Below are 24578 nucleotides of genomic sequence, written 5' to 3'. Positions count from 1 at the left end.
TGTGTGCTTTCAGCCTGTAGGACAAACCAGGCTTAGTTACACACATCTGACACATTCTTCCACTGCTCACGTCAGAGGTATGCAGAAAGATCAGTTTTCAAAAAGTGCTGCACCTTCGATTTTAGTTTGACTACTCATTTTGTCACACTGCTATTATATTCTGCTGGAGACATGGGGTATCCGCCTATGGGGCCTGCGGGTTGGGAGGGAGAGCAGGGAGAGTGTGAGGAGTCAGTGCTCAGAGAGTCAGCTGACTGGTTTCACGGGCAGGACCACATGCCACTGCACAGAACAGAACGTGGGGACTGGAAATGTGAAGACTGTTTAGTCCACAGGCCTCATTGTACAGATGGGGAAACTGAGGCCCAGAAAGGAGAGACTCTCCACTCCTTTAGCTTATATTTACCCAGCACCTCTCTGTGCCAGGGCTTGCACCAGAGCCTGGGAACAGAATACCAGGATGCCACAGACTCCACCTTTTAGCTTTTCACCTTGAAATAATTATAGATTCACAAGAAGTTGTAAATGTGGTACAGAAAGGTCCCAAGTGCCCTTCACACAGTTTTCCCCAGTGGCAACATCTGGAATAAAATTACAGTGTAATAGTAAAACCAGGAAACTGACACTGGTACAAGCACACAGTGTTTACATGTACTAATTAATGTGTGTACGGGGGTGTGTGTGTGTGTGTGTGTGTGTGTGTGTGTGTGTGTAGTTCTATGTACTGCTATCACAGGTATAGATTTGTGTGCCCATCATACAATCGAGACATGGAGCTTTTCTGTCACTGCAAAGGACCTCCCTCTGTGTCCCCTTCATAGTTGTCCACACCCCACCCCCCCATTCCTCAGGCCACTGCTAAACTACTTTCCATCTCAGACCTTGCTTTTAGGGGGCTCACCTCTTCGGAGGGAGAGAGATGCAGATACAAATCTTGGCAATATGAGGAATAGTAAATACCTATATAAGTATAGGAATGAAATAATACCATGACATTTGGGTGCAGTTAACGTCGCACTCCTGAGGGTGTCTAAGTCAGATTGAATCCATTGAAAGGGGACCAGAAATGGGGTGGTTTCAGCCATTAAAAAGAATGAGGTCGCACTGAGGTAGCTGACGTAGATGACGGAAAAAGCAGATGACGGAAGGCAAAGGACGGAACGGTACATTCTGGCTTGTGTGTGTGTATGTGTGTGTGTGTGTGTGTGTGTGTGTGTGTGTGTGGCAGCTCTGTAATCAGATGTCATGTGTACATACACAAACAAACACCACTAATGGTATCACCTGTGGAAAGTGAGACCAGCAGCTGAGGAGGGAGGGATACTCATCTCCTTGTCTACTCTCTTGTGCTATTTCAGTTTTCACTGCGTGTGTGACTTGCTTTTATTAAAAGGAAATGGAATCATTTTGGACCCTCCTTAAGCAAGAAGGAACGTATCCTGTATATTTGTATCCTCATATCGCCATATCCTTGCTTTCTCCTCTCCCTTGGGTTTGCAAAAGGCCCTCTAGGGACTTAGCAGTCTAAAAAGGGGGTTGTGCAGCCTCTAGTTGCCATGGTAGCTGTTGCTCCTGGTGACACAAGATGCAGGCCTGGCCCTCCCAGCCCTGTGAGCAGGGGGCTTGGAACCCGCACACCACCCTGGGTACCAGATGTTAAAAAAGACGTCTCTATCAGTGCTAGCATGGAATGAGTCAGCTGTGTGATTTCAGGAAGACACTGCGTTCAGTGGTCTGCATGCACTGCATGGTGTACGCTTTCCCAAGACAAATGTTCTTTACCTAAAAACATCTTAACCTCTACCTCGGAGCACCAAGCCCCATTCTCCTCCCCGCTGGGATAATCTGGTTTAACTGCCTCTACTGGTTTCTAAACACAGAGTCTGGTTTAGCGGTTGTCTTGGGGGCAGCCCATTCTCACACCAGGGTCCCCTCCCAGCCCATTCATCTTCCTCTCTCAGACCCAGAAACAGGGAGAATTGTTTATTGCTTCTTAGGGGGCTGGAGAACCCTTATTGACCACAAGAAGAAAATCGAGCCACCGTCCAGTGTGTGGGGCTCATGTCAAGACAGCTTTTGTTCTTTTCTGGTGAGTCAACAAGGGCAATAAATGATATAAATTAATTTCTTAATAAACTATTGTGATACATTAAATTCCCAATAGGTTCTTCTGCTTCAACTCAAGTGTGTGTTGATAGAATAAAAGTAAAATGCAGTGAGAACTAGAGGAGAGAACTAAATTAGCTCTCTTGGGGAGGAGTGGGCTGGGGAAGGGAATTTTTGTCGTGGCCCTTGAAGGTTGGGTAGGAGTTCACCAGGTGAAGAAATGAGAAGGCGAGCTATCCTATGCTTGGTGCTAAAACCAGGGACCTGACTCTGACCAGAGATTTTCCGAACTATTACATGCTGCCATGGCCCTGACCCCTCTCTGTCTCCAGGACTGAAGGCATATGTTCAGGTGAACTTAGAGCCTGGAAAGAGGCGATGCTGTCTTGTCATCTGGCCAGGACATGTTCAGTCCAGATGGAGCCTGTAATACACCGATGTGAACCGAATTGCCAGATACTCCACTTCTCTTGTGGAACCAGTGTCCTGGGAACAGGCCGGGACTGCTGGCCTAAAGTAAGGCCTTACCATTCATGCTGTGATTTCTGTGGGTGCAAACTAGACAGGGTTAAAAGACTGGGGAGAAAAGAAAGGCAAGGCACGGTGGAGAAAGCAGGAAAGCCCAGGCAAGTTTGCTTTGGGGAAGGTCTCAGGCCACGACTCACAGTGGGAACATGATTCACAGACATCCTCCGAGGCCTGATTATTCGAGGCTCATGTTTCCTTCCTCTGGGACTCCCAAAGCCTGATGGTTCTTGGCACTTCTCAAAAGCTAAAGGCAAAAATAATATTTTAATTTTCTCCAACAGAAAGTCTGCGTTATAGCTACTAGCCTTATTCCAAGAACCAATTCTTAGGAAATTGGATTAGGACATAAATTTACAGAGTTCCTGGATCGGCCCAGGATTCTTTTTCCACTTACGCCACATGTGCTCCACCCTGCCTTCTTCTTTGCGTCTGAGATGCAGAGCCCAGCCTCGGGTTTTGCAGTCACCACCTCAGGGTGGAGGCTGGTGGAAAGAGTCGCATTAGGGGACCAGGGCTCTAGTCCCAACTCCACCAACTCCTGAGATACCGCCAGGAGACCACATCCACTTCATGGGCCTCAGTTTCCCCATCTAGAAAGGAAAGGTTGCACTAGATGTTTCATAGAAAAAAATCTGCATACCCATTTTTTAGGGAGGGGAGTCAGTTAAAATTTTACCCACATAACTGAAAATTAATTTAAAGTGTTTGGAAGCCACTGGAATAAATCATCTTCAAGGCTGTACCCAGACCTAATTTCTGTAAGTCTCTAGACTTCTCCATGCTCAAAAGTGGAGGCAGAGTGGGGAGGAGGGAGGTGGTTTGGCTTCAGCCAGGTGCCCGCAGCAACCCTCCCACCGTTGCCCTCTTTTAATAAAGGAGTGTGTCTCACACATGTCACCTGTTTCCTGGGCTGAATGGTGGTGGCACTGGCAGCTGGCTCTTGCTGCACATGTTTCTGATGGCTGGAGCAGTGAGGGGGTCTCCTGTGCTAAGGATGCAGAAGCGGCTGGGAGGGAAGTGGGGTGGCTGAGGAGGAGAGGTTCTTGCCCAGGCTCCAAGCCCTGCCCCACACTTTCTGGAGAACAGACCACTCCAGGAAGGAGAAGGCAAGGGGCACAAGATCACGTATCCAGTGCGACCCACTGGAGTGTGTACTTGCGGTGTCTCAGTGGAGTCACACAGCCTCATGGGGCTAAGTCTGAGTGTTACTGAGTCTGAGCTCATACTGCTCGCTGCACGACAGGCCAGTCAATTGAGAGGCGAGGTGTTGGGGCAAGGAACAGCGATTTTATTCAGAAAGCCAGCAAACGAGAAGATGGTGGACTCGTGTCCCAAAGAACCATCTTGCCCAGGTTTGGATGCTAGTTCCTTTTATAGAACAAAGAGGGGGAGGTGAGGAGGTAAAGTAAAAAGAAGGCGATCGGTTGTTGGAAATATTTCCTGGTTCCGGCCAGACTCCAGAGGGGATGTGATAATTTCTTCCTTCCTGCAGCCATTCACAGGTGGGCCTGGTGTGTGTGTGTTGGGGGGTTCCTGTGAGCTAAACAAAGGTATTTTAACTTAACAGTCAGGCATGGGAGGCAGGGTTCCTGGAGAATGGGCCATTATGTATACTTTAAGCTCTAGGCAATATCCCTTGAGTGATTGACTTGTAGCAGAAGGAATACAATACAAAGGTTAAAGTGAAAGCACCATCCCAACATGGAGTCAGATTTGTTCTTCCCTGTTTCAGGAGCAGTCCCTTTCTACAGGTAAGAAAAGTGGGGAACAGGGAGAGGAAGCACACTGGCCTCAGGCAACAAGTGGTGAGCCCAAGTGCTGATTCTGGGGGCGGTGGGGTGAGCGGGAGCATCGGGACCATGACCCCTGGGTAGGCAGTTGGGGCCACATGAACTCACCTATTTCTGCTTCAAGAAGACTAGTCAGGATTCTTTTTCTGGGACTTGGGAAACAAAGCAGGTGGTTGAGAATAATCAAAACAGCCTTCTGAATGAGTGAAAATGAACTGAGTGTCTCTTCTGGGTCAGGTGCTTCCTTGTGGTGTTTCATTGAATCCTCACAACCATGTGCTTTGGTATTTGGGGAAGACCCCCCCTCACCCCCCACAGAGAACTCAGAGAGGGTGAGGGGGCTGCCAGGGAGGGCAGAGCTCCAGCCAAGGCTAGCCCCTCTCACTCACAGGTCTTGTTCCCATCAGGGGGCCCGCTGGCCACACTTGCCAAACAGCTGATTGTCCCACGTGAGTTCCATGAGTACAGTCAGCCCCTCCCTCCTGTCCCTGACCCAGTGCTGGGTACGGAGGAGATGCTCAGAGCCAGAGCATAAGTGTCTTCCAGCCTATTTTAAAGTATTTGAAGCCACTGTTGTGAACTGCTCTCCCCCACCCCTCTTTCCACCGGTGTGCTCCTGTGTGCCAGAAAGCCTTCCAACAGCTAAAGGGAAAACAAGTCTTTCCCTTTAGCAGGAAACTATACCTCAGTGGGCTCCTAGGAAAAGAGCGCTGTGCTGGGAGTCTAGTACTGGAGCAAGCACAAGCCCACTGCAAGCTTCAGTTTCCCCAGCTATGCCATGAGGGTGCCTTTGGTGAGCCTTAAGCCCTCTTCAGGGCCCATGACCCCTGACCCTTTATGGGTGGAGCTTCCAATCTCTCCCAGGAGCAGGGCCCAAAAGGAATCCCCTTCTAGGTTTGCCATCCAGAGGCAGCCACACAGAGACCCCACCTCTGTGGTCCTTGCTGCTTTTCTACTTAAAAATAGTCCTCACTCAGCTTTGACTAGATCAAAGGGACACACTGCTGGAACTTGCTGGCCAGAGGCTGTCACTGTTAACTCTTGCCCGCTGGTTACAGGTGGATTATAGCAAGTCCTGTGGGGACATAAGGAAGAAATAAGGCATATAAGTTCTGTGAGGGCAGGAACCGTTGGTCATCTATTTATCTCTTGGATGGCATAGAATATTTCTTGAAGGAATGTTTGAATGAAATAGGGAATGAGCAGAGGTGATTCCTACCTAGAGCTGATAGGCTCATTGCGGAGGGAAGAGATATATACACAAAAAGTTAAATAATGATCCAAGGACCAAGTTACCATGCAAAGCAACGGTATGACATGTTGCAAGACAGCATTTGTGGTGCAGGAACACAGTGCAACTAATTCTGGGCTGAGGAGAGCAGGAAGAGCCTCTAGAAGAAGTTGGACTTTGGGCTGGACCTTGAGGGGTGAGTCCGGTTTGAGGGGTGTGGAGCCCCCAGATGCTTGCCCTGAAGAGGCAGTTCCTGCAAAGTTTCCGTGTTGGAAACGAGCAAAACACGCTCAAGGTCTCCAACAGAGGATGTGTCTCTGCTCTGGAGAGAAGGGAGACTGGACATGACTGGCGGGGCTCAGAGTGTTCTGGCCCAGGCTCTGCCCCTCAGTTTGTCTGCCTGACAGATGGAGGTCAGAATGTCTACCCCACTGGGATCTTGTTGGGATTTCCTGGGATGTGTTTGCACAAGCATTTTGCGGTCTGCGAAATGTTTTGCAAATATTCACTGTAATCCCAAGATGAAACCTGTTGCTCAAGGCAGGCACAGTGTTTGTTCTCTCTGTGTTTTCCTCAAGCTGAGGGATGGCGACTCAAGGCCCAGGAAACAAACACTGACCAAATCAGTAACCGTTTATGGAGCTGCTACTGTGGGTGGAGCCCCACAGGGGATACAAGAGGAGGAAGACGGGTCCCAGCCATCCAGGGCTTAAAAAGGAGATAAGAAAAGCGGGTGAAAACTTAATATCCCCTGAGATTTTGTATATCAGCTGAAAATGATAATAGAACTTGCTGGAATGATATTAGGTCAACTTAACTGCCCTGTTTTCCATGAGAAGGTCGTTTCAACCCCAAAGGTGTGAGACTGGGGTGGGGTGATAGGCCATATTCCATCTCATTAGCATGAACCCTAGTGACATCAGCAGGAAAATAGAGCCTCTGCTTACTGTTCTTGGCCCCAGGGAACAGCTTCTTGTGAGCCTCTCTCCCAGACACAAGGTGCATAATGTGGGTGAGGTCAACTTTGATGGTTCTAAAAATGTATACCCCTGTGTCTGCTCTTACACTGTGTGCCAAGGCAGGGAGAACAGGAGAAAATCTCCATTGAGCAGAGGAGGGACTGGATCCTGAACAGGGGAGGTGACTTTCCCAGGCCAGACAGTGAGTTAGCCTGGGCATAGAAGCCCCCTCTCCTGATTAATGCCTGGAGCTGTTTCGGTTCCTGCTGACCCTGCTTAGAACTGGAGTTGGGCATCGGGAACGGTTGACTGGAGTGGGGAGATTCCTCTGCGGGATGCTGATGTGGCTGGTCTACTACAGTCATTCACTAAATATCAATTGAGTAACTATTATAATCCAGGCACTGCTCTAGTGTTGAGATTCATTCGAGAATAAAACAGACTCAAGTCCCCGCCCTTATGGAGCTTACTTTCTAGTGGGGGAGGAGGCAGACAAAAAACAATAAGGAAGCACATTATATAGCACATTAGAAGATGGAACGTGCTGTGGAAAGAAGGGAGTAGAGCAGGATAATGGGGATCAGTAGTTTGGGGTGGGTGAGAACCACCTTTAAGACAGGGTGCTCAGGGTAGACTTCATTAAGAAGGTGTGAGATGAGCAAAAGCTTGAAGGAGGGGAGGGAGTTAGCCAGGTAGATCTCTGGAAGAAGAATGTTCCAGGCAGAGGGAATGGTCAGTGCAAAGGCCCTGGGGCAGAAGTGTGCCTGGTATGTTCAAGAAGTACTGAGGAGGCCAGTGTGGCTGGAGCTGAGTGAGCAAGGGGAGAGCCCAAGATGAGGGCACAGAGGTCATGGGGCCATGTCATGGGGGGAATACGGAGGGCTTTGTGGTTATTCTAAGTGGGATGAGAAACCATCTAAAGGTTTTAAGCTGGGGAGTGGCTCATTAATTTACATTTGAAAAGGATCTCCAGGGCCCTGAATAGAGAACAGACTATAAAGGGATGAGGGTGGAACAGAGGGTGAGTTAGGAGGCTGTCCAGGTGAGCAGTGATGGTCCCTCTGGCTAGGGTGGGACCTAAGGAGGGGCAGTCAGATTCTATATCTATTTGTAATGTAGAAGTAGAAGCAGCAAGATTTGCTTGTGGGTTGGATGTCAGACATGTGGGAAAGAAAGGAATAGATGAGTACTCCATAGTTCTGAGGTGAATGGGGAAGGGGTCGTTTACTGAGATGGGAACAGTGGGTGGCTCAGAGTTAGGGATACCGTGAGTCCAGTTTTGGACGTGTTAAGTTTGAGATGCATATTGACATCCAAGTGGAGATGTTAACTGGCCATTGGAATTACTGGACCACAGTTCAGGGCCAAGGTTGGGAATGGAGACATGCACTTGTTGATGAGCTAGTTGACAAGGAATTTAGTTTAGATAGAAAAGATAGGCTGAGCCCAACTTATAAAGGCCAGATAAAAGAACAGGATCTATCCATAAGTCAGGACACTGAGAAGGAGACAGTGAGTTAGAAGGAAACCAGGAAAGGGTGGGATTCTCGAAGTCAAGAGAAGACAGAGGTTCAAGAAGGAAAAAGAATTCACCTTTGTCAAACTGCTAAGGGCTGAGAATGACCCCTTGGCTTGGCCATGAGGACATTGTTGTTCATCTTATTAAGAAAGGTTTCCTTGGGCAATAGAAATCTGATTGGAGTGGATTCCAAAAATAAAAGGGAAATGACGAAGTGGAGACTGAATATAAGCAACTCTTTCAGGAGGTTTTGCTATTAAGGAGAAACTGGGCAATAGCTAGAGGAAAACGAAGAGGAAAATGATGCAGAAAGCAAGGAGATAATTGCAGGTCACAATCCTCAAGTGGGTGAGAGGATGAGGACTTCAGGGCACAGGGGGCGAGGCAGCTGCAGAGAGGAGCACATGCAGGTGAGCCATCATTTTCCCTATGGCTTGTCCACATCTCAGCTGCCTTTCTGGACTCATCCTGGCAGAGGAAAGCGGCCGTAGCAGTGTTCCCACCCTACAGCAAGCAGAGCAAATCCATGGGCTACAGACTCAGGTCTTAAAATCAGCCCAAAGAATCAACAAATAATATGTTGTAGGGCTGGAGTGAAGATACCATGCTTTTGACAAAAAAAAATGTAGAAGAAAAGTGTTCTAAGCCAAAAAACAACCAGTTGGGAGTATGTCATGTAACGAAGCTCTGTGTCCCCTCTACAGTAAAATATGTCCTACTTTACCCAAGAAATGAGGAAAAGAGGTTTTCACTATTTTTCCTTCCATGATGATGTTTCACTTTGTTACTAATCAGACTAAGGCAAATAAAAATTGAAAATATTGGGCTTCCCTGGTGGCACAGTGGTTGAGAGTCCGCCTGCCGATGCAGGGGACACGGGTTCATGCCCTGGTCCGGGAAGATCCCATGTGGAGCGGAGTGGCTGGGCCCGTGAGCCATGGTCACTGAGCCTGCGCGTCCGGAGCCTGTGCTCTGCAACGGGAGAGACCACAACAGTGAGAGGCCACAACAATGAGACGCCCGTGTACCACAAAAAAAAATCGAAAATATCATTTTTTGCCAAATGGACAAATATTTTTTTTGTCTTGTTATCTCATTTTTTTTAACATCTTTATTGGAGTATAATTGCTTTACAATGCTATGTTAGTTTCTGCTTTATAACAAAGTGAATCAGTTATACATATACATATGTTCCCATATCTCTTCCCTCTTGCATCTCGGTGCTTTGTGACCACCTAGAGGGGTGGGATAGGGAGGGTGGGAGGGAGGGAAACGCAAGTGGACAAATATTTTAAGGGATAATTCTTAGTATTCAAAAATGTTCTGTTAAACAGGCATTTCTTAAAACATGGGTGGGAGTGAAAAATTGGTTCAAGATCTTTGAGAAGCAGTTTGGCTATTGGCTGTAACCAAAAGACTTAGGAAATTTCATACTTCTTGGGCGCAGTAATTCCTCTTTTGGGAATCCAGCCTAGAGAAACCATTGGAAACTTGGACAAAGATTTAATAACAAGATTTCTCAAAAACTTGTTTATGGTAATGGAATAAATATAAGAAAGTTAACTGTCCAAACATAGAAGACTAGTTTACAACATTTTTGACACATTCATATTTAATAATATGGAGAAATGTTTAACATATGTTGGTAAGTGAAAAAAAGTTACAAAATTATTCCAAGTGAATTATTCAATTCCATCTTAGGGATTGTACATCCACTCTTCAATTAGGTCTAGACTAAAAATTATGTATTGAATTATTTAAAATTTTAATAACCATATGTGTCTCCATATTTCTAGTTGCATTTTCTTCATACCAGCTGGGCTGGTTTCATTTCTGCCCATTTTTATTTAAGTTCTTATTCTTTTTTTTATGAATGTTTTTCTTTCCTTTCCTTCTTTGAGAATTCTAAATATGCTTAATGTCTATTATTTTCACTTCTTACAAAATGAATTCCCCCTATTATTGGTTTGATTGGCTGTCTTCTTTGCAGTCATTCTTTTGAGGTCTTTTGGAATACCAGCTTGTTGACTCATCTTGAATGGTGTGTGTGTGTGTGTGTGTGTGTGTGTTGTGTTGTGTTGTGTTTGTGTTCAGCCCTTCTTTAGAAGTTCTGCATTGCTTCCACCCAGCTTCCTGGTCCCCTCAGTTCAACATTAGTCTTACCTTGGTGGCCTCGGGCTCCCATCCAGGGAGAGCTGAGGATACCATGGGTCCAGTCACCAAGCAGCAGTTGTTGTGGTCCAGCTCTTGGCTAGGAGGCTAAGTACAAAATATAAATCACAGTCCCAGGCAATGGTCAGACACAGCTTTTTCCAGCCCTCTCCCATAAGCAGGGGCATGGCATGTTTCTGCTTCATCTCTGGTCAACAGAGATGTTTATCTTATTTGAGATCAGTTGGTCTTTTAAACTAAAAAAAAATTTTTTTATCTATCATTGCTTTGTATGTGGTACAGATGAGGGGGCCTCAAAGAGTGAATGTAATACCGTCTTAACCAGAAGTCCCAAGTCTCAGCTTCTTACTTTTCTGACTCTGGCTTGTGGCTATGAAGAAGTGTCATTAGCATTCATGCCCACCTTTTGCTAACTGCTTTGCTTACTCCACTCCCAATTTTCCCCAGGTACTTGGGTGTCTCACATGTGCTCACGAGCCAGCCTGCTCAAATCCCACCAATCTCGTGCTCCTGGAGCTGTCTACTACCTGGCGGCCCTCCTACTGGCTGTACTGTCCTAGCACCTCCCAGTAGAGGGGTGATCTCCTGGACTTCCAAACATTCAAGACCTCCAAGTCCAAACAGTACCGGAGTCTCCTGCAGTCCCTGCAAAGATCTCCCTGCCTTCCCTATCTCTTCAGAGAACTCAGACCAGAGTTCAAGGGCAGAGCTGAAGAACAGACCCGTGCTTCCCTCTCCTTCTTCCCAGGTTTCACCCCCAAGCCCTCCACTTACAGTGTTCTCCTCAGTGGCCCCTTTCACACAGGTGACACTGATTTCTAGGAGACAGCAGTGAGCAGTTCTGAGACAGATCTTAGTTCCCCTGTATAGGAATTGAACCTGGGTAGCCTGGATGAAAACCAGGAATCCAAGCCGTTAGTCCACCAGGGGCTAGAGGCTAGAAGCAAAGTGCCTCTAGCTCTTTCCCCCATTGAAAGCAAGAATGTTTCAAGGAGGCAAAAACTGCAAAATAGGTACAAAGTTTATTACTAGAGACACAGCCCAATGTATGGGAGAGCACACAGAGAAAGAGTGTATTTATTTAAGTCAGAAGCAAGGCAGAAATACACACCCAGGGAGAAAGGGTATAGCCATCCTTCCTAATGAGGAGGAGTGCAGGAAAGAGGTGATTTAAATCACTTACATAGGACACTTCTTCCTGGTCTTTGTTTACCTTTGGCCAAATATCTGGTTTCTTTTTCCACACCTGACCTGCCCTAGGACCCTCCCCAACATGCCTGCCAACTTTTTGCTAAGATGGTTCCCACTGCAGAGGCCTGTGGCGGTATGTTCCACACCTATTATGGGATGGCGCCCCCTCCCTTTTTGACCCCCAAGGAGCCTTCCCGCCCATGTGCAGACAGGGAAGTTTTCCTTGACCTCCGGAGCAGTCATCTTATCTCTTTACTTCAGCAGAGCTCATCTTCTGCCACTAGCTTTGTCCTTGGAGCATCTGGGTGAGAGCAAAGCTTCAGTTTTCCTCCACTTGACACGTACCAGCTGTCCAGCCCAGGGGCCCATTTATCTCCTACCTCAAAACCAGTTCATGTGAATGAGTCCATCACACACAACCCCCCTCTGAATCCCAGGCTGGGCTACCTTCTGCATGTGACTAGAAATAGATGTTCAACATTAGCAGTGATTTTATTTGGGTAGGTAGATTATAGTGATTTTTTAAAAAATCTTTTTTAAAGTGTGTGTGTGCTTTTAGGTATTTTTCTAATTCTCTACAGTTAATGTTTATAATTTTGTAATCATGCAACAATATTATTGGGGACATTTCGGTTTCTTCCATGTCCTGGCGATTGTAAATAGTGCTGCAATGAATATTGTGGTATGTGTATCTTTTTGAATTATGGTTTTCTCAGGGTATATGCCCGATAGTGGGATTGCTGGGTCATATGGTAGTTCTATTTTTAGTTTTTTAAGGAATCTCCATATTGTTCTCCATAGTGGCTGTATCAATTTACATTCCCACCAACAGTGCAGGAGGGTTCCCTTTTCTCCACATCCTCTCCAGCAAGTACTGTTTGTAGATTTTTTGATGATGGCCACTCTGACCTGTGTGAGGTGATATCTCATTGTAGTTTTGATTTGCACTTCTCTAATAATTAGTGATGTTGAGCAGCTTTTCATGTGCTTCTTGGCCATCTGTATGTCTTCTATGGAGAAATGTCTATTTAGGTCTTCTGCCCATTTTTGGATTGGGTTGTTTGTTTTTTAAATATTGAGCTGCATGAGCTGTTTATATATTTTGGAGATTAATCCTTTGTCCGATTATTCATTTGCAAATATATTCTCCCATTCTGAGGGTTGTCTTTTCCTCTCATTTAGGGTTTCCTTTGCTGTGCAAAAGCTTTGAAGTTTCATTAGGTCCCATTTGTTTATTTTTATTTCCATTACTCTAGGAGGTGGATCAAAAAAGATCTTGCTGTGAGTTATGTCAAAGAGTGTTCATCCTATGTTTTCCTCTAAGAGTTTTATAGTGTCTTACATTTAGGTCTCTAATCCATTTTGAGTTAATTTTTGTGTATGGTGTTAGCAAGTGTTCTAATTTCATTCTTTTACATGTAGCTGTCCAGTTTTTCCAGCACCACTTATTGAAGAGACTGTCTTTTCTCCATTGTATATCCTTGCCTCCTTTGTCATAGATTAGTTGACCATAAGTGCGTGGGTTTATCTCTGGGCCTTCTATCCTGTTCAATTGATCTATATTTCTGTTTTTGTGCCAGTACCATATTGTCTTGATGACTGTAGCTTTGTAGTATAGTCTGAAGTCAGGGAATCTGATTCCTCCAGCTCAGTTTTTTTCCCTCAAGACTGCTTTGGCTATTCGGGGTCTTTTATGTCTCCATACAAATTTTAAGATTTTTTGTTCTAGTTCTGTAAAAAATGCCATTGGTAATTTTATAGGGATTGCATTGAATCTGTAGATTGCTTTGGGTAGTATAGTCACTTTCACAATATTGATTCTTCCCATCCAAGAACATGGTATATCTCTCCATCTGTTGGTATCATCTTTAATTTCTTTCATCAGTGTCTTATAGTTTAATGCATACAGGTCTTTTGTCTCCCTAGGTAGGTTTATTCCTAGGTATTTTTTTTCTTTTTGTTGCAATGATAAATGGGAGTGTTTCCTTAATTTCTCTTTCAGATTTTTCATCATTAGTGTGTAGGAATGCAAGAGATTTCTGTGCATTAATTTTGTATCCTGCAACTTTACCAAATTCATTGATTAGCTCTAGTAGTTTTCTGGTGGCATCTTTAGGATTTTCTATGTATAGTATCATGTCATCTGTGAACAGTAAGAGTTTTACTTCTTCTTTTCCAATTTGTATTTCTTTTCCTTCTCTGATTGCAATGGCTAGGACTTCCAAAACTATGTTGAATAATAGTGACGAGAGTGGACATCCTTGTCTTGTTCCTGATCTTAGAGAAAATGCTGTCAGTTTTTCACCATGGAGAATGATGTTTGCTGTGGGTTTGTCATATGGCCTTTATTATGTTGAAGTAGGTTCCCTCTATGCCCACTTTCTGGAGAGCTTTTATCATAAATGGGTGTTGAATTTTGTCAAAAGCTTTTTCTGCATCTATTGAGATGATCATATGGTTTTTATTCTTCAATTTGTTAATATGGTGTATCACATTGATTGATTTGTGTATATTGATGAATCCTTGCATCTCTGGGATAAATCCCACTTGATCATGGTGTATGATCCTTTTAATATGTTGTTGGATTCTGTTTGCTAGTATTTTGTTGAGGATTTTTGCATCTATATTCGCCAGTGATATTGGTCTGTAATTTCCTTTTTTTGTGGTATCTTTGTCTGGTTTTTGTATCAGGGTGATGGTGGCCTCATAGTATGAGTTTGGGAGTTTTCCTTCCTCTGCAATTTTTGGAAGAGTTTGAGAAGGATGGATATTAGCTCTTCTCTAAATGTTTGATAGAATTCACCTGTGAAGCCATCTAGTCCTGGACTTTTGTTTGTTGGAAGATTTTTAATCACAGTTTCAATTTCATTACTTGTGATTGGTCTGTTCATATTTTCTATTTCTTCCTGGTTCAGTCTTGGAAGGTATACCTTTCTTAGAATTTGTCCATTTCTTCCAGGTCGTCCATTTTATTGGCATAGAGTTGCTTGTAGTAGTCTCTTAGGATGCTTTGTATTTCTGCGGTGTCTGTTGTAACTTCTCCTTTTTCATTTCTAATTTTATTGATTTGAGTCCTCTCCCTCTTTTTCTTGATGAGTCTGGCTAATGGTTTATCAATTTTGTTTATCTTCTCAAAGAACCATCTTTTAGTTTTATTGATCTTTGCTATTGTTTTCTTTGTTTCTATTTCATTTATTTCTGCTCTGATCTTTAGATTTCTTTCCTTCTGCTAACTTTGGGGTTTGTTTGTTCTTCTCCTTTAGGTGTAACGTTAGATTGTTTATTTGAGATTTTTCTTCTTTCTTGAGGTAGGCTTGTATAGCTATAAACTTCCCTCTTAGAACTGCTTTTGATGCATCCCATAGGTTTTGGATCATCGTGTTTTTCATTGTCATTTATCTCTAGGTATTTTTTATTTCCTCTTTGATTTCTTTAGTGATCTCTTGGTTATTTAATAACGTATTGTTTAGCCTCCATGTGTTTGTTTTTTCCTTTTTTCCCCTGTAATTGATTTCTAATTTCATAGCGTTGTGGTCAGAAAAGATGCTTGGTATGATTTCAATTTTCTTAAATTTACTGAGGCTTGATTTGTGACCCAAGATGTGATCTATCCTGTAGAATGTTCCGTGCACACTTGAGAAGAAAGTGTAATCTGCTGTTTTTGGATGGAATGTCCTATAAATATCAACTAAATCTATCTGGTCTATTGTGTCATTTAAAGCTTGTGTTTCCTTATTAATTTTCTGTCTGGATGATCTATACATTGGTGTAAGTGAGGTGTTAAAGTCCCCCACTATTACTGTGTTACTGTCAATTTCCTCTTTTAGAGCTGTTAGCAGTTGCCTTATATATTGAGGTGCTCCTATGTTGGGTGCATATATATTTATAATTGTTATATCTTCTTCTCGGATTGATCCCTTGATCATTATGTAGTGTCCTTCCTTGTCTCTTGTAACATTCTTTATTTTTTATTTATTTATTTTTTTTGTGGTATGCAGGCCTTTCACTGTTGTGGTCTCTCCAGTTGCAGAGCACAGTCATCCAGACGCGCAGGCTCAGCGGCCATGGCTCAGGGGCCCAGCCGCTCCACGGCATGTGGGATCTTCCCGGACCGGGGCACGAACCCGCGTCCCCTGCGTCAGCAGGCGGACTCCCAACCACTGCGCCACCAGGGAAGCCCTACTGCTGCTTCTCATGTCCGCCTGCTCCAGCTCCTGTGTCCGCAGGAGCGGCCACTTTGAGGCGCCCCAGCCCTTGCCCCTTTGCCTGTCCCATCCTGGGCTCCCAACTTCATTTCATGCTGCGTTCCCTCTAAATTACTCCAGAGCCCAGGAAGCTCCAGGCGGTCTGCGTACTATGGATGTGTGATTTGGGGTTCTGCCATTGGGCAGTAGTTTTATGTCTGCTGAGTGAAAATGTTCTGCTCTAGAAGATTCTTCTGGCTTTTTTGCTGGCTTATCCCCTTGCTCTAATTGGATTAAACTGAGCACAGGGAGGGGAAGGAACACAGGCTTTCGGGATTCTAATCCCCACCCCACTACTTACGGGTCACTCATTGTCGTCATCTGTAAAACGGAGCTATAATTCTCTACCTTAGGAGTTATTAATATTTTAGGAATTAAATGAGATAATACATGTGAAGCCAATAACTACACACACCTGGCACATGGTCAGTCCAAAAGTATTAGGTCTAGTTTTGCTTTCCTCTCTCTAGCCTCCTCGAGATACAAGAGGTCGCAGAGGATTTGGTTGGGAGACAGGAACTGTCCCTTGGACTGATCTGGTCACATCAGAAGTAGACATATATATGTATACATATGCACAGCACCTACTTGGGGCCAGCAATGATCCTTTGAAGTCAGAATCAGCATCCTCATTTGACCCATGAGGAATCTGACTCTCAGAAAAGTAACTTACCAGACCAAGGTCCCACAGCTAGTAGCAGAGCAGGTATTAAAACTCAGGGCTGGCTTCCCTGGTGGCGCAGTGGTTGAGAGTCCACCTGCCGATGCAGGGGACGCGGGTTCGTGCCCCGGTCTGGGAAGATCCCACATTGCCGCAGAGCAGCTGGGCCTGTGAGCCATGGCCGCTGAGCCTGTGAGTCCGGAGCCTGTGCTCCGCAACGGGAGAGGCCACAACTGTGAGAGGCTCGCGTACTGCAAAAAAAAAAACAACCAAAAAAAACCCTCAGGGCTTTGCTCTTTCTCCTCCACTCCCAGAACACCATTGCTGTCTTTCCTTCCTTCCTGCTGAGAAAGGGTTAGTGGGCTGAGACACTGATGCTCATGAGCCCATCAGAGGGGGCAGTTCACTCTGCCCAGAGCACCCCCAGGCAGATGTTCCAGATGTTTGCCACTAGCACCAAGAATCTTCCCTTACAGACTTTCTGGACCAAGCCCCCAGAACAGAGAGGCAACGAAGCTTCCCACCCCCAACCTCCTACCCAAGCCTGTTCCCAGGAGAGGGTGTGTGTGGCCAAGGCTCTGGGCACAGTCCTGGCTTTAAGGATGGCCGTGAACCTTGGCTCTGTTCCACCCCCAGGCCCTGACTCTGGCAACTTACTCCCCACCCCAACAGGTGTTCTATTGGACCCACCTGTCCTACCTCCCATGTCTGCACGGGCCCAACTTCTGGAAGTAGCTGCTGGTCCCTGGCATCTTGTTCTTCCTGGAGAAGGCCGTTGGCCTGGCCGCATCCCTCATGGAGGCCCTGTGCATCGTGGAAGTCATCTCCTCCCTTCCAAGGTGCAAAGGGGGCCTGACGAGCCAAGGGGAGTCACAGGTGGTGGGGTGCAGAAGCTGAGTACTCTGTTAGACCCCCGCTCCCAAGGAAATGGGGCACCCCATCACAGTGGAGAAGATAAGCAAAGTGCAAGACTCGATCTAGCCCTCCGGGAGTGACACTTCTGGAAGGGGAATAACAGGTAAGCAGGGTACCACTAAAGGCCAGTGTGCACAGAATACCTTCAGTAAGTATATATTAGTGTCTGCAAGGTGGCAGGCCCTGCACTAGGTGACAGAGATGCAGAGAAGGCTCAGCCACTGTCCCGCTCTCCATGGGCATCCAGGCTAGTAGGAGAGCAGCCCTTCCGTTACAGTGCAGGGCTGTGTTGGTAAGAGAAGAATCCCAGGAGGTGTTGAAACTCTTTGTCTTTGAGAGATCAGAGAAGCTTCAGAATGAGAGGGGAGCTGCCTTTTCAGGGTTTTGAAAGATGAATAGCAGTTTGTTGGATAGACAAGACAGGGAAGGGTTTGCTTGGATAAGGAACAGCATGGGCAAAGGCACAGAGTTATGAAAGGGCATACTGTGCTTGGGGGACTACAGGTAGTTTGGCACAGCTGGAGCCAAGGTGCCAGGGAGAAGCTGGAGGGGTGGGCAGGACCTAAGGGTGAGTGGCCTCACCCTGCAGGCCATGGGAAACCCTTGAGCAGGGTGAGGGATGGGTGGGCAGTGGTATTGAGGTGCTTTATACTCCATCCAGCTGCATTTCTTTACTCGCTCTGTAGAAGATGGCTTGGAGGGGACCACTGGGGAGGCTGTTGCATACATGTAGATGAGAGCTCACGGGAGCCTTGACCTTGAACTGGGTGGGGAGGGGGCATGTCACAGAAAGACTCAAGAGGTAACTGGCTGCATTTGCGGTTGAGCTGGGGAAGGCGTCTAGGCTGTCTTGCAGGTGCCTGAGTAACTGGGGCCATTTTTGGAGAAAGGGAAGGCAGTTCTGCGTGGGTTTGACTCTGGACAGCTTGAGAGTGAGGACACAGAAGTTGACTAAGAGGCTGAGGTTTCTGTCTAGACCCTGGCATCAGACAGAGTGGTTGGATTCAAATCCCGTGGTTTCTTAGCTGGTGGCCTTGAGCAAGTCATTTAACCTCTCTGAGCCTCAGCCTCTCCTGCGTAAAGTGGAGAAAGAATGACATTCATCTCAGAGAGTCGCTGTGAGGACTAGAGATAGCACTAGAAGAGCTCCACACAGCTCTGGCACCCAGTAAGTGCTCAATAAACCGAAGCTACTAGCCCGGAGGCAGTTGTATCCTGGGGAGATGCCCGTTCACGGTTGGAATACCATCCAGGTGCCACAGAAGTTCCAAGAAAGGGGCTGGAGCAGTCAGGGGCTTCACAGAGTGGGAGGGCCACTGAGAAGCAGTATTTACACCACAAGAAGTGGGATCACACCATGAGCCCCACTTCAGACACAGCCTGACTTCCCTTCTCTGATCACTGCCCACCCCCTGGTTGGCAGATGTGCTGCAGGGGCACATCTGGCACAGGCACAGAAGAGTCTTCTGTGCTCACAGGCACAGAAGAGTCTCATGTCTGGGGCCGACCTGGCTTATGGTGGAGAAAGATGGCCCAGCCTCCATCCTCTGGCCTTGGGGCCCCTGGCAGATCTGGGCCTGCACAGATGACCCTGGTCTCTTTCTTCTCTCCCCAGGTCACTCAGCTCGTCATCAAGAAGCCCCCTCCTTTCCACTACAGGCCTGGCAACTACTTGTAACTGAACATCCCCACCGTCGCGCACCACAAGTGGCACCCCTTCACCATCAGCAGCGCTCCCGAGCAGAAAGGTAGGCCTGCGCCAGCCCCACTGGTCACTCAGCAGGTATTACTGAGTCCTTGCCGTGTGCCAAGCAAGGCTGGGAACCAGGAACACAGAGGTGCACAAGACCAGACACACAAAGTCAACCTCCCAAAGCTCCCTCTGGAACACAGAGGCAGCCGTGCAGATGCTGACCGAATGGGGTGTTTGGGGCTGTACTGTCACAGGCGAGGGCCTGGCCTGGTGGGGGAAGTGGGCAGGGTGGCATTTCAGCTGAACTTTGAAAGGTTTGTAGGAGTTTCCTAGGTAGGGAAGGACGAGGGGGTGGAGGCGGAGGGAGAAGCATGAAAACATGGAAACGTAGGAGGGTCTGTTGTAGTTTGGGCTGAGAGTTGGGTGGAGTAGGGAGGAAGGAAGTAGGGGCAGTGGGGGCGGGAGAGAGGGTCAGAGAAGGGACCAAAGGCAGACAAGAGTGGCTGGCAAAGTCGATGAGAACCAGGGTGGGACTGTGAAAGACTTCGAACGCAGAGTGGAACGCAGGATGGCGCAGGCGGTTGGGAGCCCGCAGGGGTCTTAAGCGGAGGAACAGCGGCTCAGAGGAGAGGGGACCAGGTCGTTTCCAAAGGGGCTGTGACAGGAAGCCAGGCTTCCGCACTCCATGTGGGCATGAGCCCTATGGGGCGTCAAGGCAGCAGAAACCCTCGCACCCTTCTCCCCCATCCCTGGACCACCCCTATTCCCTCTGGATACCCAGCGCCCGTAGAACTGCTCAGCGGACCCTCCCTTTGCCCAGCTGTCCTCTGACTCACAACCATGCGTGGCCCTGCCTTCTGGTCCTGAGCTGTTGGTCGGGCCACAAGCTGGACCTCTGACCTCCTGGCCAGGCGTTGGCCCTCCCACCTCAAGCGGTGCTTCTGACAGAGGAGGCCTTGCGTGGCCTGTTACAGCGAGACCCTTGCTCGGCTTCATGAGGGATAAAGGCTTCTGGTTGCCAGGGTTCTCTGACCCACCCCCATCAAAAGCTGTAGCTTCACTCAGGATGCCTCCCACCCCCTGGCCCAGCTCCCTCAGCTCAGGGCGCAGACCCAAGTCCAGGGTTCCCCACCCGGAGCTGCACAACACCCACCCTGGAATCATGTGAGTGGTGGCCTGGAGGTACAATGGGGTGAGGGTGTGGGTTAGAGAGGGTGGGTTACCTTCTTCCTATTTTTCTTTCCTTTGCTGTTTTGTAAAGAACAGATATGCTTCTGGAAAATTCAGACAGTATAGAAACATGTCCTGAAGAAAATTAAAATCCCTCAAGTAATTCCACCCAAAGAAATCCATTGTCCGAAGCGGGAAAGGGCCGATGGGATGAATTGGGAGATTGGGATTGACATATATACACTCTTGATACTATGTATAAAATAGATTCCATAATGAGAACCTACTGTATAGCACAGGGAACTCAATGCTCTGTGGTGACCTAAATGGGAAGGAAATCCAAAAAGGAGGGGATATATGTATACGTATAGTGATTCACTTTGCTATATGGTAGAAGCTAACACAGCATTGTAAAGCAACTATACTTCAATAAAATTTTAAAAAGAAAAAAAAAATAAAACCATTGCCTTCCAGATCTCGATACATCTCCATGGATAATCAGAAGCAGAGATAATGCTGCATGCAAGGGATCACTGTTCACACTGTCTCGAAGCCCACTTTTTCTCCATGAATAGTATGTCATGAAAATCTTTGCATGTCAGTTCTCTTAAAAGAAGAACTTTTCCTTTTTATGGCTGCATACTATTCCAGTGTATCAATACTAATATGATTATAATGACCATGTTTATTTTATGGATGTATTATTTATTTGACCAATTCTTGAAGGGGTTTCTTCAGGGTCTCAACTTGGAATCTGCCCATATCTTGGCCCGAGTCCCCTGCAGTGAGCTGAGTGAGTCTATATGGGGGCTGGTAAATCCTCCAACTTTGTTTGCAGAGGTGGCTTACAGAATCAGGAGTGGCACTCAGGCTGGCAGGTGCGGCTGATTGAATTCAGCTGACATTTAAGAGACCTTCTCCGTATGAGTCACTGTGTGAGGCAGTTCAGGGTGCATCTGTGCGACAGGGCATAGCCCAGCCCTCCTGCCTCTTTGCACCCTGCAGGGTGAGGAAGCGCCAGGAAGGCGCATGGGAGTAGGGATCCAAGCACGTGACTTTTCAGTCCCCTCCTCACAAAGCTGTGAGAGCATGCCTCACCTCTCTGTAAACACAGGGTCCAACCAGTCCATTCAGGAACTTAGGTGGACAAAAAAGTGTGACATCTTGATTTCACTAACAGCTAACTAAAATTTAGCATTTTCTTCAGGTATGAATGCAGGTAACAATGCATAGTAGCATTACCAACCCGTGTGCCTTTTTCGAAATGAAAACCATGGGTTCTTCTTCATATCACATTACGGTTGCTGTCCATACTTTCGGATATCATTCATGCTTATTGCTAATTCACGTTTCCAGTGGCCATGTGACTCCTGCTGCATCTCAGTATTTCATGTATTAACAAAAACGCACATGTATTCTTAAATCAAAATTTTAAAAGATATATTTTGATAACTGTCTCATTATAATTGGTTTCATTTCTACATATGTTATTCAATGTATTTAAAAACATTCTGAGAAGGAGTCTATCCATTTCCTTCATACGACTGCCAAAAAGAGTCCGTGGTTTAAAATAAAAGAAAAAGGATGAGAACCCTAGACCAGGAGATCTCTTAGGGGCCTCCTTACTCTCATGTGGGTTCTTTCTGGTACCCCTCAACAGAGGGATAGCCCCCCCAGGCTTTTCCATCAGTCATCCACTCAACAAGGAACCTTAGTAAGCAACCCCTGCATCCCAGACACTGGGGGCAGTGCAAGCTGTGGTTCCCACCATTGACTGAGCACCTACTGTGTGCAGAGCCATTGTCAGGCACCCGGTTGAATGTGGGAGGGAGAGGGTCCCCACCTTGGTGAGACCCTGGCTTGATGGAGGAGGCCTGGCCCCCACCCCTAGGGAGCTCCCAGTGTGCTTAGGGGCACTCTGACCCCTGCCTTGGCAAAGGAGACTGAACCCTTAGGTTGACCTCACTGAGCAAGATTGCCAGATCTGCACAGAGAGCTCGGCTCTCCAAGTCCCATGACTGTGGCTGCTAGTTTGGGCCTGAGGAAGGACATTCAAAGGAGGACTTAAGGGGCGGACACCCAGTCCCAATCCCTCCAAGTGAGACGGGCCTGTCCCTGCTGGAGAACAGTGCTGAACCCTTTCCTCCCTCCCTGTCTCTTGCTCAGACACCATCTGGCTACACACCCGGTCCCAGGGCCAGTGGATAAACAGGCTGTATGAGTCCTTCAAGAAATCAGACCCAGTGGGCTATGGTTCCGAGAGGCTCTCAAGGAGTTTGAAGATGAGAAGGAGTCAGAGGAAGCCGCAGGGAAGTGACTGCAGGGAAGTAAGGCTCCACCATGGTGACAAACCCATGGGGACCAAGTTGCCTTCTTAGCTGGCAACCACTGAGCAGCTGTCGTGTACACCGGCTGGACGGTGGCACACAGGGCGAGGCAACTACAGACTGTGGGGTCCAAGAGCCTCCTCGAAGCCTGACCACGCCAGATCCTCCCCGCTCCAGTGTGCTCCATTAGAAAGAAGGGGACAATGCAAAGAGGGGGAAATTGAGTTGAGAAAAACCCACCCCCACCTCTCTGCTCTAACGCTTTCTAACTGTATAGCCTTGGGCACATCTTTTAGCCTTGCTGAGCCTCAAAGTTGTTCATCTACAAACTGGACGTGCTTCCCACCGTTGGCTTTCCTTTTACACATGATTCTTTTAAGGACCAATGGAATGAATGCATGTCAAGTATTGAGTGAACTAAGCAACATGGTCCAGAGGGATCATTCATTATCACCATCACCATCATCACCGCCACCATCACCGTCACCATCAGCATTGTTATCTTTTGAGCCCTGATGAACTGCACAAGATTGACAATCTGCCAGTGCCTGGAGTGAATACAGGTTCTGGGAGGTTTGTGAGGAATACAGAGAGATCAGAGCAGCACCTGAGGAAGCAGGGATAGATGTAGGAGGCTGAGGGTGCCTGAACACTTAGTAGGCTGTACCACTGAGCCGGGAGACAGGTTAATATGTGGAAACCCTGTTGAAGGTCAAAGGAAGAAAGCCCCCAGGCCTGGCCCAGCCCTGCCTTGCCCCTGTGGAATTTAAAGTCCAGGGGAGAAAACCATGTGGAATCCTGCCTGGTCAGACCAGAGGGACCTTCTAGGACAGTGCCAAGAGCAAAGCTCCGGGAAAGGGAGAGGTAGGTAGAAACAAGCAGAATGTTCTCTCCTGTTAATCAGGGGAAACCTCCCGAAGGAGAAAGCCGATTTTCAAACCCGGGCGAGTCTTGGCACACAGAGATTGGTGGCTAGATACACTAAAAGCAGTGTTTCCTTGGGGTCTTAAGCACCGCTGCCAAAGAATAAACTGGCACAATCTTTCTGGTGGGCAGTCTGGCTATATGTGTCAGCGTTTTAATATCTATACCCAATGGCCCAGCAATGCCATTTTTAGGGATTTAGCCTAACAAGCTGATTGGACACATACACAAGAAGTACATTAACCACCTTGTTCATTCATTCATTTAGCAAATATTTATTGAGCACAGGATCTACTGTTTTCCAGGTACTGTTTTAGATGCTGGAGATATGTCAATAAGCAAAATAGCCATTGGCACTGCTTCCCTTCCGGAGGGGGAGATAGACAGTAAATGCCCAAATAGATATAAAATGTGTCACGTGGTAATAAATGCTATGAAGAAAATCAGGGTAAAGGGAAAGAGCTAATTTATATAATATACCGTGGTTGTTAACAAGAATGAGAAAATGAGATTAACCAAAATGCCCAACGGTAGGGAAGCAGTTAAAGAAATTACTGATCGCCCGTCTAATAGAATAGTAAGTTGCCTAAAAAAGACTATGTGAATGTATATGCATTAGCACGTAAGCTGGTCAAGATGTAGTAAGTGAAAAAGGCAAATTACAAAACAGTACGTTCCATTTATGTGAAACTGTGTGTGTGTGTGAAAAAGATCTGGAAGGACAGAGAAAATGTTTAGAGAAGTTGTGTCTTCCAATTCAGGGTACTTTTTTACATTATTCTTTAAAGTTCTGTAGCTTCTGAATCTTTTAAAAAAAACTAACACGTACTGATCTTGAGGTTTAAATCATAAAGCACTGGGTTTTTTGAAACCAAACAGGGTTTGCAGCCCCAGCCCATCCACTCTGGAGCCTCGGCACAAGGTGCAATGGACTCCAAAAAGGATGTCTCTGTGGAGGTGATGCCCTACAGGCCCAAGGGAACTCCACAGCAGGGGGATGAAGGCCTGGTGTACGTGGGGACAAAGGACGGGGTTCAGGCACAGTGGGAAGCTGCAGCTGAAGACCTGGGCCAGATAGGGCTGAGGAAGCTGGAGCTGGAGCGTGGAGAGCCAATGATTTTTCTTCCCAGGAACGGTGGGTGGGTCCT

At 46.9% G+C, this 24578-nt stretch overlaps 1 protein-coding gene across 1 annotated transcript in view; it reads left to right on the top strand.

Moving 5' to 3' along the window:
- Positions 1-4493: 4493 nt before the first annotated feature.
- Positions 4494-24578, top strand: part of NOX5 (NADPH oxidase 5) — a 31422-nt gene continuing 11337 nt past the window's right edge. The window contains 6 exon segments of the mRNA XM_060002840.1: positions 4494-4504; positions 15669-15738; positions 17074-17221; positions 17224-17240; positions 18932-19064; positions 22346-22506. Coding sequence (XP_059858823.1) covers positions 4494-4504; positions 15669-15738; positions 17074-17221; positions 17224-17240; positions 18932-19064; positions 22346-22506 — 540 coding nt within the window.

This window comes from Delphinus delphis, chromosome 2 (assembly GCF_949987515.2).
Source record: "Delphinus delphis chromosome 2, mDelDel1.2, whole genome shotgun sequence".
Taxonomy (NCBI): domain Eukaryota; kingdom Metazoa; phylum Chordata; class Mammalia; order Artiodactyla; family Delphinidae; genus Delphinus; species Delphinus delphis.
This window is presented reverse-complemented; position numbering and strand designations above follow the sequence as displayed.